The 25,000-nt window shown below is 35.5% G+C and overlaps 1 protein-coding gene across 35 annotated transcripts in view; it reads right to left on the bottom strand.

Moving 5' to 3' along the window:
• Positions 1–4,198: 4,198 nt before the first annotated feature.
• Positions 4,199–25,000, bottom strand: part of NRXN1 (neurexin 1) — a 1,133,558-nt gene continuing 1,112,756 nt past the window's right edge. For all 35 annotated transcript variants that reach the window (XM_063648738.1, XM_063648746.1, XM_063648747.1 and 32 more), the window contains one exon: positions 4,199–7,587. In XM_063648738.1, the coding sequence (XP_063504808.1) occupies positions 7,280–7,587 (308 nt within the window). In that variant the 3' untranslated portion in view covers positions 4,199–7,279. The remainder of the gene's footprint in view (positions 7,588–25,000) is intronic.

The following is a 25,000-nucleotide window of genomic DNA, read 5'->3' as shown; positions in this document are numbered from 1 at the left end:
CATGCTTTATGCTGTCTCCTAGAATTCCCAAGTAGTATTCCTCATGGCAGTAACCTATTATATAATCAATGTTAATTGGCTTTTTAAATTTCCCTAACTCATTTCCTCACTCCCCATCTAGTGCTCCCCCACAATCACTTCTCTGAAGAGCATTCTGATATTGAGAAAGCTTATTGGGTAATGGAAGTAAAAGTCAATTATCAGGGCCCTCCGAAAATGGTACAAAATAACAGAGATTCTGGAATGGGCTAAGCAGCCAGAAATCACACACTGATGCCTAAGCCCCTTGACATCAGATCCCCAAAAACAGGGTACCAGTGAGAATTGATGTTCAAGGTAGGCAAAGAATAAATGATTTCTAAATCCCTTCTTTTAAAAGTTTATCTGTCCATGTCAAGGCCAATTGCATTCCAGACAACTTGAATGTGAACATAAAAATTATACTGGTTGTTTTGACATTTTTTAGAAAGATGTGATACTAGAAGAATGAAGGAAGCAAGTTTTGCCTTGATTTCAATTGTAATACTCAAAGGATATATTTAATTCTACAGTGATGAGCTTGAAATCAAAAGAAGAGTTGTTTTAAAAAATATATAGTTTGTGGCCACTTTTTAAAAGAAGTGGTAATAAGTAATAAACAGCATTACAAATTAAGCTATTCCCTTTTCCAATAGATTCACTGACAAATTAGGAGGAAATCATTTTGTATCTTGATTGCAAGGCAACTGAGTTTCTTATGATTTTTGGTAGATAAGATGGAAAATTCCCACTCAAAGATTACTAGCAGCTTGATATATATTATCTTCGCCATTGGATATGGGTTATGTCTATCAAACTTGGCACCACTGGCATTTGGACAGGACAGTTGTCTGCTGGGGGTGAAGGGAGGGCTGTCCTATGCACTTCCCGTTGTTTAGTAGCATCCCTGATCTCTACCTGTGGACACGAATAGGTCTCTCCACCCAAAACATGACAACCAAAACTGGGTCCTGACATTACCAAATGTCTCCTGGGCAAAAATGACCCTGGTTGAAAAGCACTGTTTGCAGGGAGGTCTTTTTGAGGCCTCCCTCAGAACTCTTTCCTAATGAACTTATTTTCATTTAAATGTATGCAAAATTTGCCAATGATGAATATTAGGACATCATATGAGAAAATCAGATATAAATTTATCTCAACTGATCAGTCTTCAATACAATGAAATTTCTCATGGTTAAATGTAAAATACTACATTTATATTCAAGTAATAAGTGTCTAGGTACAAGTTAAAAGAGACTTTACCTGGAAAAAATCTGATAATTTTAGTTGATCATAAATTCAATGTAATTCAAACAAGTAATATATGCTCTTGAAAAATCATGAAATCTTAAGTGTCATTGTCAGGGAGAAAAAGTTCAAATCAAGAAAGGTGAAAAAATCCATTGTATTTTGGCTGATCGCCAAATGCTATTGTTGTTTGGTATCAGATTTTGTGAACAGGTTCAGGAAAAGGTTACTAAGATTATGAGATGCCTAGAATCTATATAATTTGAGTGATTGCCATGATAAACCAGAATATTAAGATTGGAGAAGAGAAAATCCAGGCAGTGTTTGGGGGAGGGTGATGGTATTGCAAAGGCTGTCACGTGGAAAAAAGGGTATATTCTATTTTGCACAAAGAGAATTAGAAATCAATAAGTGGAAGTTACAGAAAGCTAGATATAAGGAACCAAAATTATCCTATCATGAAATCGATTGTCTTGCAAAGGAGCTACCCTTCCTTTAGCCATGGCTATACAATGCTTTGTCTGGGACATTGTAAAAGTGTCTTCTATGTTGGGAAAAATAATAACATAAACCCCTACAATAGTCTTAATTTTAAATCTACAAATTTATGATAATTCTACTCTCTTAGTAGCTACCTAGCACACTTTAATTTTACGCTATTAAACAGGTGAACTTTATCTTTCAGTAAAATATTGAACTTTATAAAACCATTTAAGTGCATTATGGTTTTTATTCCTCACAATCCTATAGGTTGTCTCCTTGTTGTTCTTCTATGGCTGAATAAACTTAGCATGATTGAATGACTGCATGAAGTCCCACGGCTAGCAATTTTCAAATCTAGTATTTAGACCCACTTTGCTTGAAATATTGTGCTTGTGACAGATCATTATTAAGATTATTGTACTTAACTGAAAGCACACTGTTCTAATCAGTAATCATCCGAAATTTCACAAACCAGAAGCATTCAATACTTCTTTTATTGATTGCTATTTTACTGAATGAATACTATGGTTCCATATTCTATGTTTCTCAAGAAGTTATTTTCTCCTTTTTATTTAAAGGTGACCACATATCTAGGGGTCAGTAAGGTATTTTTCATAGTCTAGCTGCCACTCTCAAATATTGGTGACCTCTACATGCTTAAAGATGGATGCTTTGTTGGCTGAGCCCTTGCTGCATATTAGATGTTCACTGACTATCTTCAAGGTGCTAAATCAAAGATTCCATTTCTTGGAGAAGTTTGCCCTTAAGTGAATATTAAGTTGTTCATAAGAGTAGACATATGTGGGATGAATGGGGTGATTTTCATACACTGGGCCTCAATAAATAGTTGAAGATTGAACTTGTAAAAATGAAGCGAGATTAATTGCTATTAAAATTGTATAACTGGACATTTATTTATAGAGACGGATACTGTAATGGTTAAAGTTAGTTCATGCCATCTCCTTGATGCTTTTTTTTTTTTTTTTTTTTTTGAGATGGAGTCTCGCTCTATCACCCAGGCTGGAGTGCAGTGGCGCAGTCTTGGCTTACTGCCACCTCCACTTCCCAGGTTCAAGCAATTCTCCTGTCTCAGCCTCTTGAGTAGCTGGGAACACAGATGCCCACCACCACTCCTGGCTAATTTTTGTATTTCTTGGCCTTCTTATTACTCGCTGAACCATTCATCTTCAGTATTATCTCTAAAGAAGTTTTGTTTATATCTAATGTCTGTTTTAGTGATTCTCAATCATTTGGGAAACTTTGAAACCCTTTGAGGATTTGATGAACCTAATGAACACTTTTATCGGGAAAATGCTCATTTACATATACTTGCCAAGTTATTTTATGTATAAATATATATTATATATAATTATTTTGTTAAATATTTAATACTTATATTAAAATATTTATATGAAATATTTATATATGTAATAGCAATTGTATATATTTACATTAATATATCTATCCATTATATATACATATATATCTTTTACATATATATTTACATTTATCTATCTCTATTATTGTACACATAAGTTAGCAACCCCTGATGCCTAATCACTGGGCCCTGGGCATCTATGCCCTCTATAGGTTAAGACCCAAAATCCTTGGTCTGATTACTAAATTTTGTATAGCAATCGCCTTTGAAGTGCCTACATATTTTTAAGGGAAACTAAATTGTATATCCTTTAATTTAGACATTAACAAAATGTGGATTGTTTGTTACATTTTTACAGTCATGAATTAATAGTAATAAAGAAATAACAAATATATCTAGACACTGCAGGAACAAAACGAATTAAGCTTTCATGTTCAGACTTTTTACTGTTGAAGAAAAAAAGACCAAACTTATGCATTTTCATCATAAAATCATTTTCAAGTGCCAGGGTTTTAAAACAGTTTCCAACTGTCGAACTAAAACTTACTCTGATAAATCATCTGATTTCTAAAAAGCTAATTTGCTTTATGAGAAATAAATACAGTTTTATGGAAACAAACACTACGTTCTTTTATATATTTAATTTAGTTTTTTTTTTTTCCCAAATAACACAGTGTGAGAGTGAAAGAAATTAGGCAAATAGTAACGAGTATGTGATAGTGTTGGAATTTAATCACAGGTTTACTTAACTTGGATTCCATTGTCTTTTATAGAGAAAAAGTATATTTATGAAATTAGTATTTTAATATTGTTTTCAACTAATACTGTATGAGTTTATGGTTTCTGGCATATCAAGATGAACAAATATAAACAAAACTACATTTAATAGCTATATCTTTAAATGTATGAATATAGAGGTGTTTAATGACTAGTAAAATCCAGAAAAAAGAGAGTCAACATTCTTCCTCTATAATATAAGGATGGGTCTTCCCTTCAAATGCAGTCTTCTTTACTTTCCCACTTAAGCACGAAATGGTGCCGCATATAATTTTTAAAATCAATAAATCACAGTTGTATTAAGAAATATTTTATTAACAAAACAGTAAATTCCACTTGCTTAGCATTTCCAATAATGGATAAATTGGCCTTGCAACAGAAAAACAAACAAACAAATAAAAAAAGAGAAGAAAACCCCTTAGATACCCAATCACACAAAGCACTAGAAGGGTAGGGTTATGTGGCCTTTCTTTGATGTCTTAGGGATTGACCACTTCACACATTATTGTAGTATTTGTTCTTTTAAAAAAGGCAACACATTACATGGATAAAAAAGAAGCATAATCAATCAGAAAAGTTACAGTCTAGAGATGTAATCAAATTTATGCCAAGTAGTGTGAAATCCTCGATCAACTGCAAACTATGCAGGGAACTCTGATGTGTTTGGTACGAAGATACTTGGGATTCAAGTCATTTTCTCTTTCTAACTCGGTTCCTCTCTTTTCCTTTTCCATTGAGGAAAAAAATAATTTTTGCTAGAGTTTATGTAAGCCAATAATATTAGAAATAATTTTACTGATAATAAACTATATCATTGCATGTAACTTTAAAATTTATGCTGGGGAGAAACATTGAAATCAATCCCAAACAACACATTTCATAGATATACTGCTTAAAATTACCATTATTCAATTTATTTTCTATTATATTTTAGAATCTTTCCAGATGGAAACTGGTTCAAGCTTAATAGATAAAATAGAAAAGCAACCTTAAAAAAAAAAAAAAAAAAACCCTTCAAGCTGTAAATTAGTAGTTTTACACTTCCCTTCTTATTTTACTGGCTTTCCCTGAGTAAGACTGAATGAGACGGGGGAAAAGAAAAGACTCGTGAATTATTTAACGTGGCAAATTAAAAAAAATGAAAATCTAGAAAAGAAGCAATGGATATTAAGTTTTCATTGTATACCTTCTACTTTCTGGGTCATAAAAAGCCACTAAGTTTCTTTGTACACAACAATTACTTGGCAACCGTAGATAGTGGTGATTTGCTACGAATTATACATATTTCTAAGGTGCTGTATGTCTGAAATCCAGGCCACTTCTTGGCTTTTTTTCATCAACTAAAGTATCACAAAAGATGTTTTGCATTTTTTGCCTTTGCTGATTAAAGCTAATTGTAAAGGTATTCTTCTCTTCTACAAAATTTTTTATCGTTCTTTTAGAAGGTATTCAAGTAATGCGACCAATTTTTACTGAAACATCAACTTGCAATGTAATAATGCATTTTTTGCACTACCTTCTCATATTAGTAATTTATTGCTGTGAACATCATAGAATAATATGCAAAACAAGTGTATAATCTATACTTTCCTACTACTTAATGTGTTAAACTAAAACTATATTTAATGATATATATGTAAAACCAGAAAAGTTAAAACATAGTCAATAATTAACAGAGAATGATTTTTTAAGTGGGTAGTAATACAGAATCAAAAATTACTGAAAAATACTTTCTTAGTCAAGAAAGTGTTTACTTCCCAGAAATGTTCATCATGCACATCAGATTCAGAGAATATATATATTATTTTATTAGAAAGAAAGTTTTCAATTGTAGCAGCCAGAGTTAAGGTGTAGATTAACCAATTTTGCTTCCATAACCTGCCCACATAATGGTTCTTATTCATGCAGCAGTATATCAGTGATATTATATTTGATAAGGAAAGGTTCATTTCATTAGGGACTAAAATCTTCTTAAGGTTACCTGGGAGCAAGATCTCAATGAAGCAAATCACCCCCATTTGTCATCAATACCTTGGCACAACCCTCTTCCTTCCTGCTTTTCAATTTGTCAATAAATATTTGCTACTGTATGCACGTTTGGATCTTCCAGCATATCTGATGGATTGCTGTGGATTCGTGTGTGTGTGTGTGTGTGTGTGTGTGTGTGAAAATAGTGAATGTATGTGGGAATGTGAGTATTTCAGGGAGAAAAGATTATAAGATACATATGTATATATGTGACTTTCTAATTCACACCTTTCATACAAGTACTAAAACTTAATTGCAACAGAATGAAGGCTGTACATATAAGAAAAGAAGTAGCTGAGTCTTTTTATATACATTCATACATATCTTCCTTAGAATAAACACTACAGTGTAATTTCTTTAAAAAATAAAAGTAAGTAAGTAATTGTGGCAATTTGTAATGGTGGCAAAAAAAAGAAAAACCCAACTGAAATAATTGTTGCTCTGATGTCATAAAACTCCCTATACTTAGCAACACTTATAACATTGAATTTACCAAAAATGGCTGAAGAGCAGAGATATATTTTGCATTTTCTATACAACAGGCTATAAAACGTCACTTATCACAGTCCAGAAAGCACACAGAGATGGATTTTATATAAACATATGTAATAACATAATAAGCGTGCATGAAAATTTCCCAATGATTGCATCTATGCCCTCTTGTTTTTGTTTTGAAATTTTGTGTGAAAACGTGCCTTATATTTCACATTTTTGAAAATAAGGCCTCCATACTTTTTTTTCCTCTCTCACAACCAGAAAGGGGCTTTTTGAATGTGTTCCTACACAAGTCTTCAAAAAAGCCAGCACTTTGTTTCAAATGCAAGTTCCAACCACTGCTCCAGTTGCACCAGGCGGCAAACTCTTAAAAGGTTTGCAGGTTGAGTCACTCAAAAGGACAGTCTTCTCTGGCAATTGGACTAACTGACTTCTCAGGAAAGCGCTAGCACTTTGGCTAAATCCAGGATCATAGGTAGCTTCTTTTTTGTGTTATGTTTTGTGTTGGTTTTTGTGTTGTGCCTTGATGCTGTAATACTCCTTTGCTTTATGAATGCGTGCGGTCATCACTGTCTTTTAGAAATGTTCCAGCAACATAAAGACAAGCAGAGTAAATGAAAACACTGTGGATGTTAGGGAATTTATTGGCCCCTGTTTTTTGTTTTTTGTTTTTCTTTTTTGAGAAACAAGAGCATGAGATACTTTTTATTTTTTAAAAAGTCTTTCCTTCCTGATTGCATTCCCTGTCTTCTTTTGTATGTGCTTCATAAAAAGGAAAGTAAATAAATTTATATTATGTCTCAGATAAAATGAAGACTATTTCTATACAAGTGTCCATTTAAGATCTTGGGATCAGACATAATACTCTTTATCCTTGTTTTTCTTATTTTTGTTGGAGCTTTTCGCACTGCTGGGTTGTTTCTCCTTTACGACAGCCCCATTGGACTGTGCTGAGTTACTGATGTAGTTTCGACTCTCATCCACATGGTATGAGCCTTCATCCCGGTTTCTGTACTTGTACATGGCATAGAGGAGGATAAGGATGCACAGGGCGGCAGCAGCTACTATCCCAACGACCATACCCGTGGTGCTGCTGGACTCCCGGATCACTTCTGCTGAGCCTGGGTATGGCTCTCTGCCGCCTGCTCGGGTTGGGTTGGCTATAGAAAAGAGGATGAGAACAAACACAAAGTGATCATTGAGTTCACTGAATACCAGAGAGCTATATTAACATTTATTATCTAATTCTAACAGCACCTATGCTTTAGGAAAGGTATGCTGTTGATAAATGTAGCCATCCCTTTGCCTCATGGTTACTAAAAACTAGGGACTGTGATTTAAAGTTCTCTGGGAGAGATTCGTTGCTGTGTCTTCTTTTTTCACAAATCAATTTTGTTCACAGAGTTTGGTAAACATTGTCCCAAATAAACTCCAATTAGCTCTAAAGGGCCATGTGGGTGGCTTAAGTAAAAACACCACAAACCCAACATAAAGAAAAGCAGAACAGCCCTATCCTATAATACTAGAGGGAATCATAAGAATCAAATTGGTGTTGCTCTAGAACATAGGTCTAACTCTAGACTGAATCAGGACAACTAAATTGAGGATTACTTTAGAAATCATATTCCCTTTTATTTTAAAGAATACAGTATTGAACAATAAGATAATCCATACATTTTAACTGTCTGCTTTTTAAAGTATAACTTTAGTTACACTTTCATAAATAAAAATAGACCAATTTCCATTTTGTTGGAGATTCATTTGTTTACATAAGTATGTGTGTATTTTATTAATTGATTGGGGAGCTCCCAAGCTGAACTTTGGAGGAGAAAGTAATAAAATATTCCTTCTCAGTTTTAAATACAGTCTAGATTGATTTTTTAGTCAAAACTCTGAACTACCTAACAGATAATAATAGAAGACTGGCTAGTCTAGTTTTATTCAACTGAAAAAACCCTTCTTCAGTCTTCCCGAAGTATAAATAAGGCTCTTTCTTGGATGAGAGCAATGGATTTTGGGGTGCCTACGTCTTCTTGAAGGCTTGGTCAGGCACTGAAATTGACGATTGATGGGGAAGAATGGACCTGAGATTTAATTGGTAGATATGAGGAGGAGAAGGGGCAGCTCTTTTCCTCTACATATAATAAACTTTTTTGATATAAAAGGATAGAAACTGTAGAGAGAGAAGACGACTCCATCCTACTCCGACTGTAGGTCATTTTTCCCTTGTGAATTGTGTTTTCTGTTTTTCCCTGAATCTCTATCCTCTCACTTGTCCTACATAAAAATATTACTTTTCAGATGTAATGTATTAAAAATGCTACAATTTTCAAAACACTATTCTTTGCCAATTATGCATAATGAACAAATAATCTCACAATTGCATATATGTTAGATAAGAATGTGTGTGTATGAGTGTGTGTTCATGTGTATGTAAGAACTGAAAAGTCAAGAAGACTAAAATTGTGCTTTTATTTCACTACTAAACATAATTTAGTAATTAATTTTAATATTTCTGCAAAAGTTCTTGTTAATTAATTACCAGGAATCATTTTACCAAACATATGGCTCTATACTGCTTTGTAATTCCATTTTCAAATATCACCAAGATTTCTTTTGCCTAAATGTGTGTGTGTGTGTGTGTGTTTCTGTGATTTTCTTTTCCTTCCTCAAATAAAGCCTTCACAAATACAGCCATTTCCAAAGTAGTAGCTCTCAGTCTCAAAGTAGCAATATGCTGTGTTCTGGTGCTACAAAATGTAGCAAGTAAAACTTTTTATGCTGAATATGTCATTGCTTGTTTTACAAAAGCCCATGGAGTGTGGCTGAATAAAAAGCTTTGGAGTTGCTTCTGTGGACAAGGTGAAAGGAGACAAAGACTATACTCCACAGTATTTGATTACAGGAATTAATTTCCTCTCATGAAGAATAGAATCTACTGCAGTAACTCTGTCACTACCTGACAAACCAAAGGCAGCACTTTCTCTTTTAAATACAGTCATCTTTGCCAAAGTGTGCCAATTAGCTCAGCTGCTTTCACTAAATGAAAACTTTCATTTTACAGAGCATTCTTTTACTATGGTGTCTCAAGAGCTAAAAAGGGAATTTTGTTTAAATGTTACCTAAATCATTTTTTCAACTTGATGGAATGCTTTCATTTTAAACACATTTTCACAATTACCTCACTTTTACTTTGTCTGCCAGAAGGGAATAGGGAGAATGGAGATAACATTTGAATCATTTAGCTTATGACAGTAAAATTTGAGAATTTTAATGGAGTGGAGGGTTTATATTTTGTATACTAAGAATAGACATGTATTTTTTTCAATAAGGAATTGGTATAGCAAATGGACTATCTTATCAAAAAATATTTTATTTTTATCTGCTAAAATATTTCGGAGAGGTTTTCAAAACAACTGTGCACATAGCATGATAACAGCAACTTCGTGTTAAAATAAGAATGAGGTCACGAAGACCACAACACGGCCTGAAACACTTCACCTGTGACATATGCATTTGAAAACATCTCCTGTTTAAGGAAAATACTTTCTTTTTTGCAACACTAGCCAAATTGTTGCTTAAGTCATATGAGGCCTAAAAATATCTCTACACAAAACCCAGATGTAAATCCCAGATGTAAAAAATCTAAATATCATGTTTCTTAAAAATATAACCTAGAAAAGCTCCACCAAAATTAAAATCTAAACCCAATAAACATGTTATCTTTCTTTTCCCCAGATTCACATTAAAATTGTAATAACCATCATAGCAGATATTATTATAGGTATGTTTGGAATAGGTAGTTACTCCCATATCTAACTGATTAATTAATATTCTTTTTCTATTAATGCTTCAAATCTGAAGGCTAAGTGAAATTTTTCTTAACGTTTCTTCTAAGACTAGAAATATTTATGTGTCGGCCAGGCGTGGTGGCTCACATCTGTAATCCCAGCACTTTGGGAGGCCGAGGCGAGTGGATCACGAGGTCAAGAGATGGAGACCATTTTGGCCAACATGGTGAAACCCTGAAATACAAAAATCAGCTGGGCATGGTGGTGTGCACCTGTAGTCCCAGTTACTTGGGGGACTGAGGCAGGAGAATTGCTTGAACCCGGGAGGCAGAGGTTGCAGTGAGCTGCAATCGCACACTACACTCCAGCCTGGCAACAGAGCGAGACTCCGTCTCAACCAAAAAAAAAAAAAAAGAAAAAATATTTATGTATTAATGGGACATCTCTCCCAGATATGCAATAAAAGGCCAAAGATATGTAAATATATTCATGAATTATAAATGTGGCTTCTCTTATTGTCACTAATGCTTTATTTTGATGATCACTGAAAAATCTCTGATGAAATTTTATATTAATGTAAATGTAGAGAATAGTATCAATGACTAATATGGTTAAATGTCTTTTTATATAATTTGTTCAAAATTTATATAAAAGGGAAATGCAGTCATCTTAGCCATTTACTAAAATGTGAAAAAAAAGAGAAACTTATAATTAATTTGTATATTTCATGGATTTAAGAATTTTGCATTCCCTCTACACTATATAATAAATTAAAAGACATTTTTTAAAAATTAAAGCAATCTGCAACATGTTTTTTCCTTAGCAGTGCTGAAATGTGAATAATGTAATTAATTAAAATTTACTTTCATCCCTTTTTTCTTTCTTTGTCCCAGCACGTGGCAAAGAAACAAGTGAAAGAGAATAACTTGTTAAAAAAGATTTAACTTGTTTAAAAAAGCAAGTAAAAGAGAATAAAGGAGGGGAAGCTAAAATAATGGAGTACACACAAATAAGCTTAAGTCTTTAAGTCTTGAATCTTCAAAGATTAACTCCGACGTGTAGGTAAAATGAAGCCGATGTAGCCCTTTCATTATATTGGGCCCAGGGGCATAAGGAACTCGGGTCAATGGAAAACTTCAGTAGGACTGACAGTGAACTACTACAAGCGAGGAGAGCAAGAATGCGTACCTTCATCACAATACAAAGGCTTTTGACTTTTGCTGGCATTTTTAACCTAAATGATTTGGAAGCTACTGATTATTCTAGAAAGGAAATAGAGCAGTACAATAGTTATGACCCATTTCATATTTGTATTCACTTCTTTCCTACTTACTTCTGAGATTCATTTAGCCAAATGGCTATAGAAAAATTCCTGGGACTCTTGCACTGATAAAGCATGTTACCTTAAAGGACCACTGAAAAGTAGCTTTTAATCCTTCCTCTCTCTTCTAGCATTTGGTAAGATATGGTGGTCTCTAGAAGTTTTCCACATGGTCTGCTTTGTCCCTGTAGATTTATCAAGAATCCTGTGAATTTTCTTGTTTTTTGTTGTTGTCTAATATATATTGTGGTAACTTAGGTAAACATAAGCTATCAAGTGTTTGGACAGTTAGTAACGTATTTCTGCACTATGCTCTAAATCAATTTGTTCATATATGATGATAATTCTGATGATAATTCATTGTGGAAAATGAACAGTTAATACTAAAGGCATATTCTAGTGCCTTGTCACACAGAAAAAATAAATGCAACTGTTGCTCTGCGTTGAAAAGTAAAAAAATAAATCTTTAAGATTTTAATTTATCTTTTGCTGAGATAGTTATTTTAAACTAAAACAACAGAAAAGGAAATCGCCCTATGTGTTATTTCTTTATTTTTGATAGTCTTTGATACAGTATCTGTGAAAGAACACCATTTCCTCAAATTACAACAAATTTAGATCCAATTAAGAAACACATTAGACTTTAGTACAGACCAGAGAGGTCTGTCAGTGCAGGCTTCATCTCTTACCAGCTTCTCGCACCCTCTGTTGCTTCCTCCATTCTCCTCTGTATTTCTCCTCCCACTTACCCTTCTTTATTGCCTCTGTGCCTTGCTCTTCCAGCTCCTGAATTATCCTTGTAAGGGCTCTCCCAACCCCCAGGTAAATGAAGAAGGTCAGGCCAGCAGGGGCCAGGACTTTTTGCTTCATGGGTTAGCGTATTACTCAAGAAGGTGTTCAATAAACCACAAAATTTATTTTCGAGTTCCGAATTTCAAAACACAATGTGAAATAATTCTTACTGGCACAAATGTCTAAGTGTGATTATTTCACCAGAACAGGTTTTGTGTTTCATATTGGCATGATTACTTCTAAATATAACTTTCTAAATTTGTTTGCAAATAAAATTGTATGGTTTGTCAAAACAAATAATATTTGATCACCAATTTAAAAGACTTTTGTGATGCATCTGGTGATATGATGGAGGCACATTAAGCCATTAAACTTTGCATTATATTTATCAGTTTGCATTGTCTGATTATATCTAATCATACCTTAGCATATGCAAATAGAAGTTAAAGCTTGCAATTACTTAGTATAATGATTAACAACTGAAGTGCTAAAATAACTAAGGAATTTGAAAGATACATTTTTGAATGTTAATAAATTTTTCCAAGGAGATTTCACTTTGCAATGGTAAGTGACATCCTTCATTTTTCTTTCTGAAATTGGAAACAGCAATCAATTATTGTCATTAAAGAAAACTGATCTTGATCTATGTTTTTGCAACTCTGCATGATAAATGGTGTTTAAAATCCTAATTCCTGATATAGAATGGGGTTTGGTGGGTGGTGGGACCTTATCTTTCTATTGACAAGTTCACCAAGGCATTAGCATGCCATCAGATGCTCTTTTTATCACTCAAATTGTCATTTTTATGGAATTATTTTGTATACTTGAATGAGCTGTTCTTCCACTGTAATCTTATGTATATATTTTGGTTCCAAAGTTAACTTTCAAGGTAAGTTTGTAGTTTCTAGGTAATTTTTCAGGCTGGTTTTATTTCTTCAGTATAGACCGTTAATGTATGTGTATGTCGTCAACTATGAACCTGGCACACCAAGGATAAAGTAAGAGTATCATTATAACCTGACGACAATGAAAATTCAGCTTTTGAGCTTTGAGGAAAAGATTGTAGGAAACTACCAATCTTAGGAAATAATAAAGAATAAAACATGGTGGTGGTTAAAAAAAAAAAAACAAAAAAAACCCATAGGCTATATATTTAAGATCAGGAGGGGATCATAAGGGATCATTAAACTCCATAATTCCCAGCACATATCATTCTGCTAACCAGAATTGTTAGATGTCCTGTCTTCCAATGATCCTTAAAAAAAAAAAAAAATGCTTGGCAAGATGCATTTACTGAATTTCTTCTCACTAAGAGTTTCTGACCAGTCTTTCTGGCTTTCTCATAAATTAAGCTTAAAGTAATAGATTTTAAATTTCTGTCTCCAACCCACCTAGGAAAAAGTGTTGCCTACAGTGACCTCATTAGACCAGAGTTCTATACTGTGTCTAATAGATGTGGAAGTTATTATAATTCTAGGCTAGCCTTGAAAGTGATTTTGGATTTATAGGGGGAAGATTTGACTTTTCCAGTACTCAGTTTCATTAATACTGTGAAAAGAAAATTGGAATTGTAGCCTCCTGGGGTGTTTGTTTGTGAATTGAGATTAGCACAGTTTTTTTTCCCCATTTGGAAAAAAACAAAGTTTATTACTTTTTCCCATTTTTTTGCTCAATACAATGTAGGCCAGAAGAAACAATTATGATGCAATCATTCACAAGAAGCCATGTTTAAATGCTACATTTGTAGGAAAGCAGGGACACAATGATTTATATGACATGCATTAATTTCGACTCATGCTGTGGTTTTGTAAGAAGTGAGGGATGCTGAATGTTTCAAATTCCTTCCATTCTCCCTCCCACCAATTCCACCCATGCCTGCACATTCTGAAGTACACTTATGGAGGTCAGACAAGTCTTGAGAGAGGACATGTCTGACACATCCTAGCCCTTCCTCAATACATCAGAGATTTAGAAAGAACTTGGAAATCAGTAAACCTTGGCTACCTGCCTGGCTGCTGTCTCTGATATTTTCCTCTGCTTCTTTCAAAACCACCAAAGCATGCATTTGAAGGGCAGTTAAGGGGCCACCACTCTGATATTGAGAGGTTCATTATCTTCTCCAGAGATCTGGGTATTGAATGGGAAGGGATGCTAGACATCATATGCCTAGATGGAGAAACCCAACTAGGACAGGCTGCTACCTCAAATGGTACCACATGGAACAGAAGAGACAATGGACGTCCACACTCTGTATTACCTTGGTGACACTGAAAACGGATAAACAGAGGAATATGCACAATCTCCCTCATCTCCAGGGGAAGCCATAGGATCATGGTATTTACAAATCTTATTCTTCAATTATTCAGTATGTTGTAAACTATATGTCCGCAGCTTAGTCATCTACAAGCTTCATAGACTTTTTACATAGTCATTGTATCCTTGTGGTTTGCATCTATTATGGTGCTTACTCCAGCACCATGGTCCTTACTGTTCTCATGGCCATTCATAGTCTCTTCACAGCTACCTACTCCAATTTGTCTTCCGTATTTGTCAAAGGAAGTTACGGCCATAATATTATTGCTGTCCCCAACTCCTCACATATCAAAAAGAGTTCAACCTTTATGCCTTGCTCATATAACCTTTTATCTCCTGCCTGTTTAAATAGTACTTATTTCTCGAAGCTTGGCTCAAATGTCCCATCTTTTATGATTTTTTCTCTAAGAAAATCCCCTCCTTCTATCAACGAGTATACAATGAGCTATAGTTAACATTCCAGGGACTATATGAGTTCCTGAGGGTATAGGAGATAACGACACAAACTTGATGTATATGTCCTCATGGACCTTAAAATATAGTGAGGCAGAGAGGCATTCAAGAAGGAATCACACAGTTAAAGTAACAGCTGGGATATGCATGATGAAGGAAAACTGTAGGTACCATGCAGGAGTAGGACAAAGGTTTCTGATTGCAACTGCAGAATCAGAAAGATCTTTCTGGATTAGTGACACTTATGATAAAAATGAGTAGAGAGTAGTCAAGTGAAAGTGGGCAGAGGAGTCTACGAAAAACATGTCAAATGACCTTGAGGAAACAAAGTTTAATTTTCAGGAATTAAACAACAGTCAGAGTGGTTGTAGCACAGTGAGATTAAAGGGAGAGTGAGAAGAAATTTCAAGGTGGACATGAAATTTATCACAGAGACTGTAGACTATGGAATAAAGCCATAATAAAAAGATGAGCATATTTAACCCCATAAATAACCATTTTATGTGGCAAAAGCCATAATATCATTAACAAAATGAAAATGACAAAGGAGGAGGGAAATATCTGTAGTACATATGACGGACCAAGAGTAAATACCTTTAAAATACAGAGTGTGTGTCAACTGATAGGAAAAAAGACAAACAACCTAACAGAAGTATGGAGAAAAATACACACAAGCAAGTGGAGAAGAGATCTCAATGGTGGTGAGAATATTCTTAATAATTATTTGATTGTTATTAGAAAGTAATCCAATAACATCTATTAAATTTTTTAAAATAAATAAATTCTCAACCATATATCACATCACTAATTTTAACATTAATTCCATACTATTGTAAAATCTCACTTAAATGTTTCATTCAATAGTTTTGTCTATTTTCAACTAGACTGTTGGTCCTTTGACAGTTTCCTGTGACTCTGTTTCTCTTTCTTATTAGTTCTCTCACCTTCCAAACTCTAATGAAGATTGAACACACTGGATGAAAACTGCATGTTTTATGTATAGTTAGATGAAAACTTTTGTAACTTGATAAATTTTCAAGTGTTAAACTAGGTTGAATCTAATCATTAAGAAAATGTGAAAGTGTGAAAGCCAAGAACTGTGGCTCACACCTGCAGTCACAGCACTTTGAGAGGCTGAAGCCAGGTGTTCAAGACCAGCCTGGGAAAGAGAGGAAGATACTGTCTCTAGAAAAAATTAAAACAAACATTAGTTGGGTATAGTGGTGCACACCTGTAATCCTAGCTACTCAAGAGTCCGAGGTGGGAGGGCCATTTGAGCCCAGGAGTTTAAGAATAGAGTGAGCCACGATCATGTCACTGCCCTCCAGCCTGGGAGACAGAGCAAGAAAGTGAGAGACCTTAGATTTTAAAGTTTCGAGTAAAGGTGCTAAGCAAGGGGGCTGAACACTGACATTAACATCGCATATTTCTTTAACTCGCTACTTCTCTAACCCTCAACCTTTGTAATATCTGCAGTAAAAACGATAAATGTAATATTTATTTCATTAAATCAGAAATCACTTCTTCTGTGCTTGGGAGAATTGGGATCAATATACAATAATGAAAATACTGCATTTGCTTTCCCTATGCTACAAGGTAATATGTCACTTAATCCCAATGACTAAAGTCACTAAGCTATTTAAAGTTAACTGAGTCATCAGTTTGATTCATTTGGATGCCTTATTTACATCAACATCATCTGACATCCACAGTACTGCAAATAGTTGACAGCTAACTTGAGGCTTTTTTTTCAATTCAGAGTAGTTGTAGAAATTTCTAGGGTGCTTTTCAGTCCTGTTGCTATTGGAATTGAAAAGGGTCTCTTTACTCAGGCCCAGCTTTCCGTAGTTGTCAAGCAGAAGAAAGCCATATAGTTAATAATTGAGAAAATCAGTTTCAAAACTAGGGACCCCAGAGAGTCTGTATATGTTTTTCATCAAAATGTATTACATTCCAGAAAAATGCAAGAAGAGTTATACTTTGAAATGTAGATGATACTCCTTATTAACTGATTTCAACTCAACTGAGCTTCTTGATACCAAAATAGCTTCTCTTCCTGGGAGCTCATTGACTACAACACCCAAAAATATATACATCCAGAAATCACTTAAGAGCAATTTCCTTTTTTATATATAGAAATTTGAATAATCTATCTTTACAAAAAATGAGATTTATTCCACAGAATCCTTAAGGCCTGAAACTAGAAATTTTTGGAAAACCTGGTTTATAGTAAGACAAAAATGGCAACATTATAGCTAGAGTAATGAGGAGTATGTGTGTGAATGTGTGTGCATGTGTGTGAATGTGTGTGCATGTGAATATTGCAGCATTCCTTCCAATTCTCTCTCAGAAGTTGCTGAGGTTGCTGGGCACGGTAATTCATGCCTGTAATCCCAGTGCTTTGGGAGGCTGAGAGGGGAGTATTGCTTGAGGCCAAGAGTTCCAGACCAGCCTGGGCAACAAAGGGAGGAGACTCTGTCTCTACAAAAATGTAAAAAATTAGCCTGGCATGGTGGTGCATGCCTGTGGTCTCAGCTTCTGGGGAGGCTGAGGTGGGAGGATCACTTGAACCCAGCAGTTTGGGGGTGCAGTGAGCCACAGCTGCAGCATTACACTCCTGCTGGGCAATAGAGAACCTAATTAAAGAAAATGCTGAAGTCATTCTTCTTTTCCTTTCCTTTTTCCTTTCCTTTCCTTTTCCTTTTCCCCTTTCACCTTTCTCCTTTCCTTTCCTTCCTCCTTTCCAAATTAATAGGTAAAGCCAAGCTATTAAATAGTTCCAGGAAAACTTTAGCAATAACTTGGGGGTGAAGTTACTTAACTAAGTAATCAAAACCCTCATCAAAACCTTTCTTACATTCTTCCATATATTTTAACATTATTCAATTGTCAACTGATGCTTAACACAGCTACTATGACTTCCCTGCAACACCTATATTTTGTTTCTTATTTTATTTAGTTAACAACCATGATTTTTACTATTATTAAATGGTAATTGCTGTGCTATACACTTTACACATAAATTTCATCTGATTTATTTCTCATCACACTCTGTGGTGTAGGTATTATCATTACAGGAAAGAAAACTAAGTCTCCAAGAGCGTAGGCTATTTAGACTTTATAAATGGCACAGCCAAAATTCAAACTCTGGTCTGTCTATGGCTACTAACATTTTATATACTCAGTGTACCTGCATTTATCACTGTGGATCAATTTGTTATTGTTTCTGATTTTATTCCTGTGTTAAGTGTAAAAACACTTAGCGCTTTAGGTGTATTTTCTTTTTTTGTTTGCTTGTTTGTTTGTTTGTTTTTTGACACAGAGTCTTGCTCTGTCACCCAGGCTGGAGCGCAGTGGTGCGGTCTCAGCTCACTGCAAGCTCCGCCTCCCAGGTTCACGCCATTCTCCTGCCTCAGCCTCCTAAGTAGCTGGGACTACAGGTGCCCGCCACCACACCCGGCTAATTTTTGGTATTTTTAGTAGAGAAGGGGTTTCACCGTGTTAGCCAGGATGGTCTCGATCTCCTGATCTCGTGATCCGCCCGCCTCGGCCTCCCAAAGTGCTGGGATTACAGGAGTGAGCCACCGCACCCGGCCTTTAGGTATATTTTCTAAGCAGTTGCCCAGTTCTACTCCTTCCAGCCACATTCCTCTTCACCTGCTGCTAACTCCCTGTCCTTTGCTGTGGGAGTTAACATTCCCACAGAATCTTAGACAAGCAGTGAAGAGTGGTAAAAAGAATAACGAATTATGTATTAGGTTCTAGTCTAGGTCCTGTACTTAACTTTTTGAGTGACAGTTCGCAGTTCGTTATCCTCTGCTAACATTCCTTTATCAGAAACATGATAATGACACATAAATTATTTATATCCCAGGGTTACTGTGGGCATCAGATCAGGTAGGGCATTCAGTATGAAAGTATCTGAGGAGGATGAGGACTTTGTAAAAACAGTGATTATCTGATTGTTTTCTCTACATTTTCCACACAGAAGGTACTGAATCAGCAGCTGTCCCACCAATTATACAGTTTTGCAATATGCACCGCACACAGTGTCTCAATCAGCTGTGGCAGTGACCATCGAGGACATTATCTCCCCGGGAGTAGTTGTATTTGAGGACTTCCCTTTCATGAAAAGAGGCCTTGCGAATTCAGGTGGCAAAAACGGTCATTTGCATTGTAGGGCATGTTGTTTCAGGCCATTAATTGTGGTGCTGCATGTGGAGCTTGTTTCTGTTTTTCTGTGAGACATTCTGCCTTTAATGGATCAGTGCTCTCTGGCTCCTACGGTTGGAGTGAATTACATTTCTCTCTCTTTCAAAATTTTATTATGATATTTTATGTTTTAGGTGTCATAAAATCAATCATCTAAGACTATTCTTTGGTAATAAATAGCTGACAGCAAGTCTTATTATATTGGTAAAAACTCCTTTGATTAGGTTTCATTGTTTCTTTCTAAAATTGTTAAGTTTTTCCCTCACTTCCTTCCCTGCTCTGGAATTGCACAGTGTACTCCGGATGAAATCCAAAGTAGACTTTCCACTGCAGAGGTGCATGCTGGGTCCTAGGTGCACCCCTCCTCCACCAGGGTGCCCGCACAGCATCTATATAAACCCGAGTCATTCTGTGTAATGGGGCAGTGTACAATTTTCCTGATTTAGAATTGGGTCTCTTTGCCTTGGGTGATCATCTTTATATTCCTGTCATGAAGCTATTGCTGTCTCAATTTTCTTTTGTTGGGAAAAAGATCAGATTCTTTTTGGTGAAAATGCAATAGCTAAGGTGAAAGATTAGATAACTTCCCCTCTGAGCCCATTAGAGGGAAGTGTGTCAAGTCTAGCATTAGGAAATACGAAAGACAAGGCATCTATCATGGTGGGGAGGCTGTGTGGGTAGGTGTGCCTGGTAAGTCATGCTGCTGGGAGTATTCCTGAGTGTCCTAGGAAGGAAGCAGGAAAGTTAATCATTTCTTCTCTCAAAAGCGCTCTCCCTTTCTCTCTTTCTCTTTTGGTTTAGTATAAAAAGCCTAATTTTTTTCCCTTCAAAAATGAAGTAAGAAGAGCAGATGATATGTGCCCTCCTCCTACCATAGGAACCTAAGTTTATCCAGCTAAAGCATTGCTCCCATCTTAGTGGTCACTGAGAGAAGTTTTATGCTGATAGAATTTAGAAATACTTTGAAAAACCTGCTAGATGCTAAAGTATCCATCGTTAACATTTCCCTTTCTTGTTTGGGGATATTTCCATTTATGATGTGGTTTACTATTTAGTTAATTTGCTACTACTACTAATAAAAGCTAATTTATATTATCAAAGCTTTCCTGTGGTAGGCTATGTGAAGTGCTTTAGATGCATTGTCTCATTTTTATCAGTACAGCAATGTCATGAGTATTGAACATTATTCCTTTCATTTTGCAGATGTAAAAAGCTGAGTACACAGAGATTCAATGATTTGCCTCTAATTACACAGTAGGTGGCTGACTTGAGATTTGAACACAGGCATTGGGATTTCTCAAGTTTACTCAATGAAACAAAATATTTTAGTGTGCTCTTAGATGTGACAATGTCAGTATTTTTCTTTCTCCTATTTTTCTTTAATGTAATTAATGGCCTCTGGCTGTACTGACATCTTTAATACACTATTTTTAACCTGGAAAATGTAAAGTATTCTGGTCTTTGCTATTATATTGCCAGTGCCAGTGCCAGGCTTTTTATAACATTTTGTTTATGAGTAAGGAGCAACTCATGATGAGAGTGATCTAATCGACAAGTTACTGTGTTGAGATGAGAGCTGAAGGCTAAAGCCAAATGTAGCATTTGCTGCCCCTTGGAGCATATGTGCCAACAATGAAAGCATATTGGCTTCTCATGGAGGCAGCATGTCCTGTAGAGTGGAATTCAGAATATGCTGGCTTACCTCTGATATCATCTGAGCAAACGTAATTAATGAGGTACCAAGAGAATGCCACAGGAAGCCAATTTCATTATCAAAACAGGTATTTGACACAAATTACGAGACAACGTGACTTTATCCTTCCTGGATTTCATGTTTTCGTAAGAGATAAACTTACCTTCTATTTTTCTAAACCTGTGCTACATTCCTCCCTTCAAGGTGGTTAAATATTTCAGAGCATGGATGTGCATCTTGTTGTCTTCTTCCAAAGCTCAACAGGACATGTGCCATACTGTTAACCGGCTCTTATATTTTAGCATCTTCCAATAAGAAATTGTGATGTGATTATTAATGCTCTAAGGCTGGATGCATACAGGCTGCCTAAAAACTTATGCTGTACTCACTACTGAACAGAGTTTTCTGTTGCTTATCGTAGGAGGTTTCTGTATTAGCAACCATCTATTTTTTACAGACTTCAAGTAAATGCTTAATCTCACTTAGCAAACGCACTTATATGCTAAGTAATTATTATAAGTGGCCAATCATATGTTAGTTAAAACATTTTAACAGAGCCCACTCTCTCTAATACCTAAAGAGACTGTGCTGATTTTTTACTCAGATCAAATGTGTAATGCCTTATGAGTGACCTCACTACAAGGCAGAATAATGCCTCCATTGGCACATAACCAGTGCTAGTAGCAGGGGGTCCTCCACCTATCATTGGATGTGTCATAATTATTTGTTAAACCCTTAGTATGTGGTATGTGCCAGACACTCTGCCAAGCATTGTGTATGAATCCTCTTTTTCCAGTCTTATAATTAACCACATTCTCCCCATTTTACAGACTAGGAGACTGAGCATCAAAACTACTAAGTAACTTTCCCAAGACCAGGAAAGGGCTGCATCTCAAACTAGTTCTATATAATTCCAAAGTCCTTGCCATAACTAATATTCATTTCTGGTGGCATATCACAATTCTTTTAAAATGTTGTTAAGAGCTTTTCTAAAGTGTGACAACCATTATATTGTTAAAAAAAAAAAAAAAAGTCCAAACCTCAGAAAAAGGTCAAAATAGTTCAATTAAATACAAATTGCTATATTCTAAAAAACAAAACAAAAAACATATGCACACACACACACACACACACAAAATACCTTTTGCTTGTGATTTTGTTTTCTGCTGAACTCCTGGTAGAAACTAATTTTGTTGAATAAAAACTGGTTGCTGGGAAAGTTGATGTCAACTTGACCAAACAAAGATAGGCTTCTTCCTGCCTCTGGGCCCCTGGCCTTCCATTTCTTAGGGCATTTGTAATTTTAAATACTTTACTTTATCTGTCCCTTTGATGTGTAAATATGGAGGACTTGGGAGCCATCTCTTTGTAATATAAACATCAGAGAAGATAGCGCCCCTATCTCCTAATTTCTGTGGAAAGGGTGGGAGCCTAACTTTAGTGGGCTCCATGCTGCAAATTGTAAAACTATCCCCCGTCATGAAAACATGAGATAGTTTGTTTACATTTCCTTTGGGTGAAGCCCATTTGCAAGCATAGTTGGTCCCAAATCCATCCATCCCAGCACTTAAATACCCTCCAGTCTTTTTTGTTTGTTTGTTTTCAGTGAGTTGCGCTCAGGCTGAAATCTGGCCCACCTCTCCTGTTGCAATAGCCTTGACTAAATCTTCCTTGCCTGTTTAACTTTGTTCAATGTAATTTTTATTCTGATATTACTGCCTTCAGAAAAGCAGGGGAAAAGTGAGTAAAAATGATGTGTGATAAATCTATTCTACTTTAACCATGTACTACTTATTTTTATTCCAGTGTTCTGGACAATTAAATTTATATGGAAAAAACATTTCCTACACCAGCATGTTGCACACTGAAACCCAGCTAGCACATCAGTTTCCAAGTCCAGTTGCCCCATCCCGCACCTGAATGATGAGCTGGGCCCTCAGCGCTGACTCTAGCCTGGTACACAGGAGATGCTCTAGATGTTCCCTCAAATGGAACACTCATTGCTACTGTTTTTCTGGCTGCAACTCAAAATCCTCCATTTTGACAGCAATGTGTTGGCTATTATGGGCTAATTAAAGTCACTTTTGAATAATTACATAATAAATAACACACATTTAAATGTAGAACAAAATTATTTTCTAATCAAGCTCTAAAACTATGACCCAGCAAGATAGTCCTTTAAATGATTGTGATGACTTATTTAATGAAAAGATGCACCTTGTTCAATATACATATCTTTATTCCTAATGTGGTTAATGGTATCAATTCAATAGAAATCCCTTGATCTTTTCTTAAAATAGCACACTGAAAAACCACTCAAAATTGCATGGTAATTGCAACAAATTTAGCTTAATGAATAGTAATACATGTAAAGAATATGACATGAAATTATTCAAATGAACTTTTGAAAAATCGATTCTGTATTTGTGAGGTGCCTGAATTTTAGAGGAAAAACCTTCTGCATTCCAAGAAACTATAAGCCCACCTTTTCTAAACTAGAGAATACACCAGCTCTCTCATATTACATGACATAACTTAATCTCTCTGAATCTCTTTAGCTATGAAAATGCTTCATAGTTTCATAAAATAATGACACAGAATAATGTTTGTAAAGGACTAAGAACAATGATGAGCACAGAATAAATCTTCACCAAATACTAGTTATTATTGCTATTTATCATTGCTTATATAATCTGAACCTTGATCAACATGATTCCTCTGATAGGCAATCAACAGTTGCCTTTTGAGTGGTTGTACTGATGACCTCACCTCCTGTGTTCCAGCTAAAGAGATGCCACAAAAATGTGTGATCCTTTTCTTCCCTCCACAACTAATGAGATATTTTATTATTCAATGGAGCTTTTCTTTTCCTAGTTTGACAAAAGTTTAATTGATTTGAAAAGTGGCCTAATATCCCATTAGCTACCCATCCCCTAACCACTCACAGAGAATTGACGTATTATTCTTAGCACTGTAAATCTAACAGGAAATTGTCCTTCCTAAACAGGACTCCAGAAAACAGGAAGCGGGTCTGGTTCCCTTTGTAACAAATGATAAATTAGAGTTATTTATTAGGGAGCTCCTACAGCAAAGAGGGTCATTATCTTCATTTAGGATCTTGAATATCAACATAAAACTCACCTTTTTAAAACTTCTTCAGGAGTTTTGAGAAAGGGTTCTATTTGGAAGAGGGCCCCCAAGCTAAGCAATACTGACATGATTAAAGACCTTCATGGAACTTAAGTGGTTTTGCAGTGTTGCCATTTTGTCAATTTACTGAGTGGATCTAAAATGTAGAATTTCAAAGACATTTTATAAAAACTTATATTCGTGTGAAAAACAAAGTCTCGGAAAATATGTGCGTGTGTGTGTTAAAATAATACAAATAGTAATAACAGGAAACACTCATATAACACTTATTTTGAGCAAAACATTTTTCTATAACATACTTTTCATATATTAACTCCAGCAATCACATATCTAGGCTGAGAAAAAAAATCACAGAAGCTGTAAATGTTTTTTGAGAAAAATTGTGAAAAAAATGTTATCTATCTCTCATGTGTCTAGGCTTCTTAAAATGGGCACTTTAGGACAACAGTGGCCTGTGACCTTGTTACCAATAGCTGGTTCAGATTTCTACCTGTTCACTAAGAGCTGGGGTTCAATTAGCCCTCCTCAATCACATACCCAACATTTTGTATGCTGAAGCCATCCTTTTGTATTCTGAAACTGATCATATCAATGTGAAGTTATCATCCAATGCTAACTGTGCAGGACAGTGTGGCTGAAATCAAGTATAATTGAGTTCCCTGTGTTCCCACCCAGGAGGTTGACCCTGATCTAGTTTTAACATGTACAGTTCCCATCAGGAGGCCTGAGTGGTTTCATCAGTTGCCCACCAATTTTCAGCCAGGAAAAGTAACAGCATTATGTAAAAGGGAAAATAGCTTGGAATATTCTTTTTGTATAACTGAGTTGGGGGAAAAAAGCCACCATTT

The sequence above is a fragment of the Pongo pygmaeus genome, chromosome 12, assembly GCF_028885625.2.
Source record: "Pongo pygmaeus isolate AG05252 chromosome 12, NHGRI_mPonPyg2-v2.0_pri, whole genome shotgun sequence".
NCBI lineage: Eukaryota > Metazoa > Chordata > Mammalia > Primates > Hominidae > Pongo > Pongo pygmaeus.
Note: the sequence above shows the minus strand (reverse complement) of the source record. Positions and strands in the feature narration are given on the sequence as shown.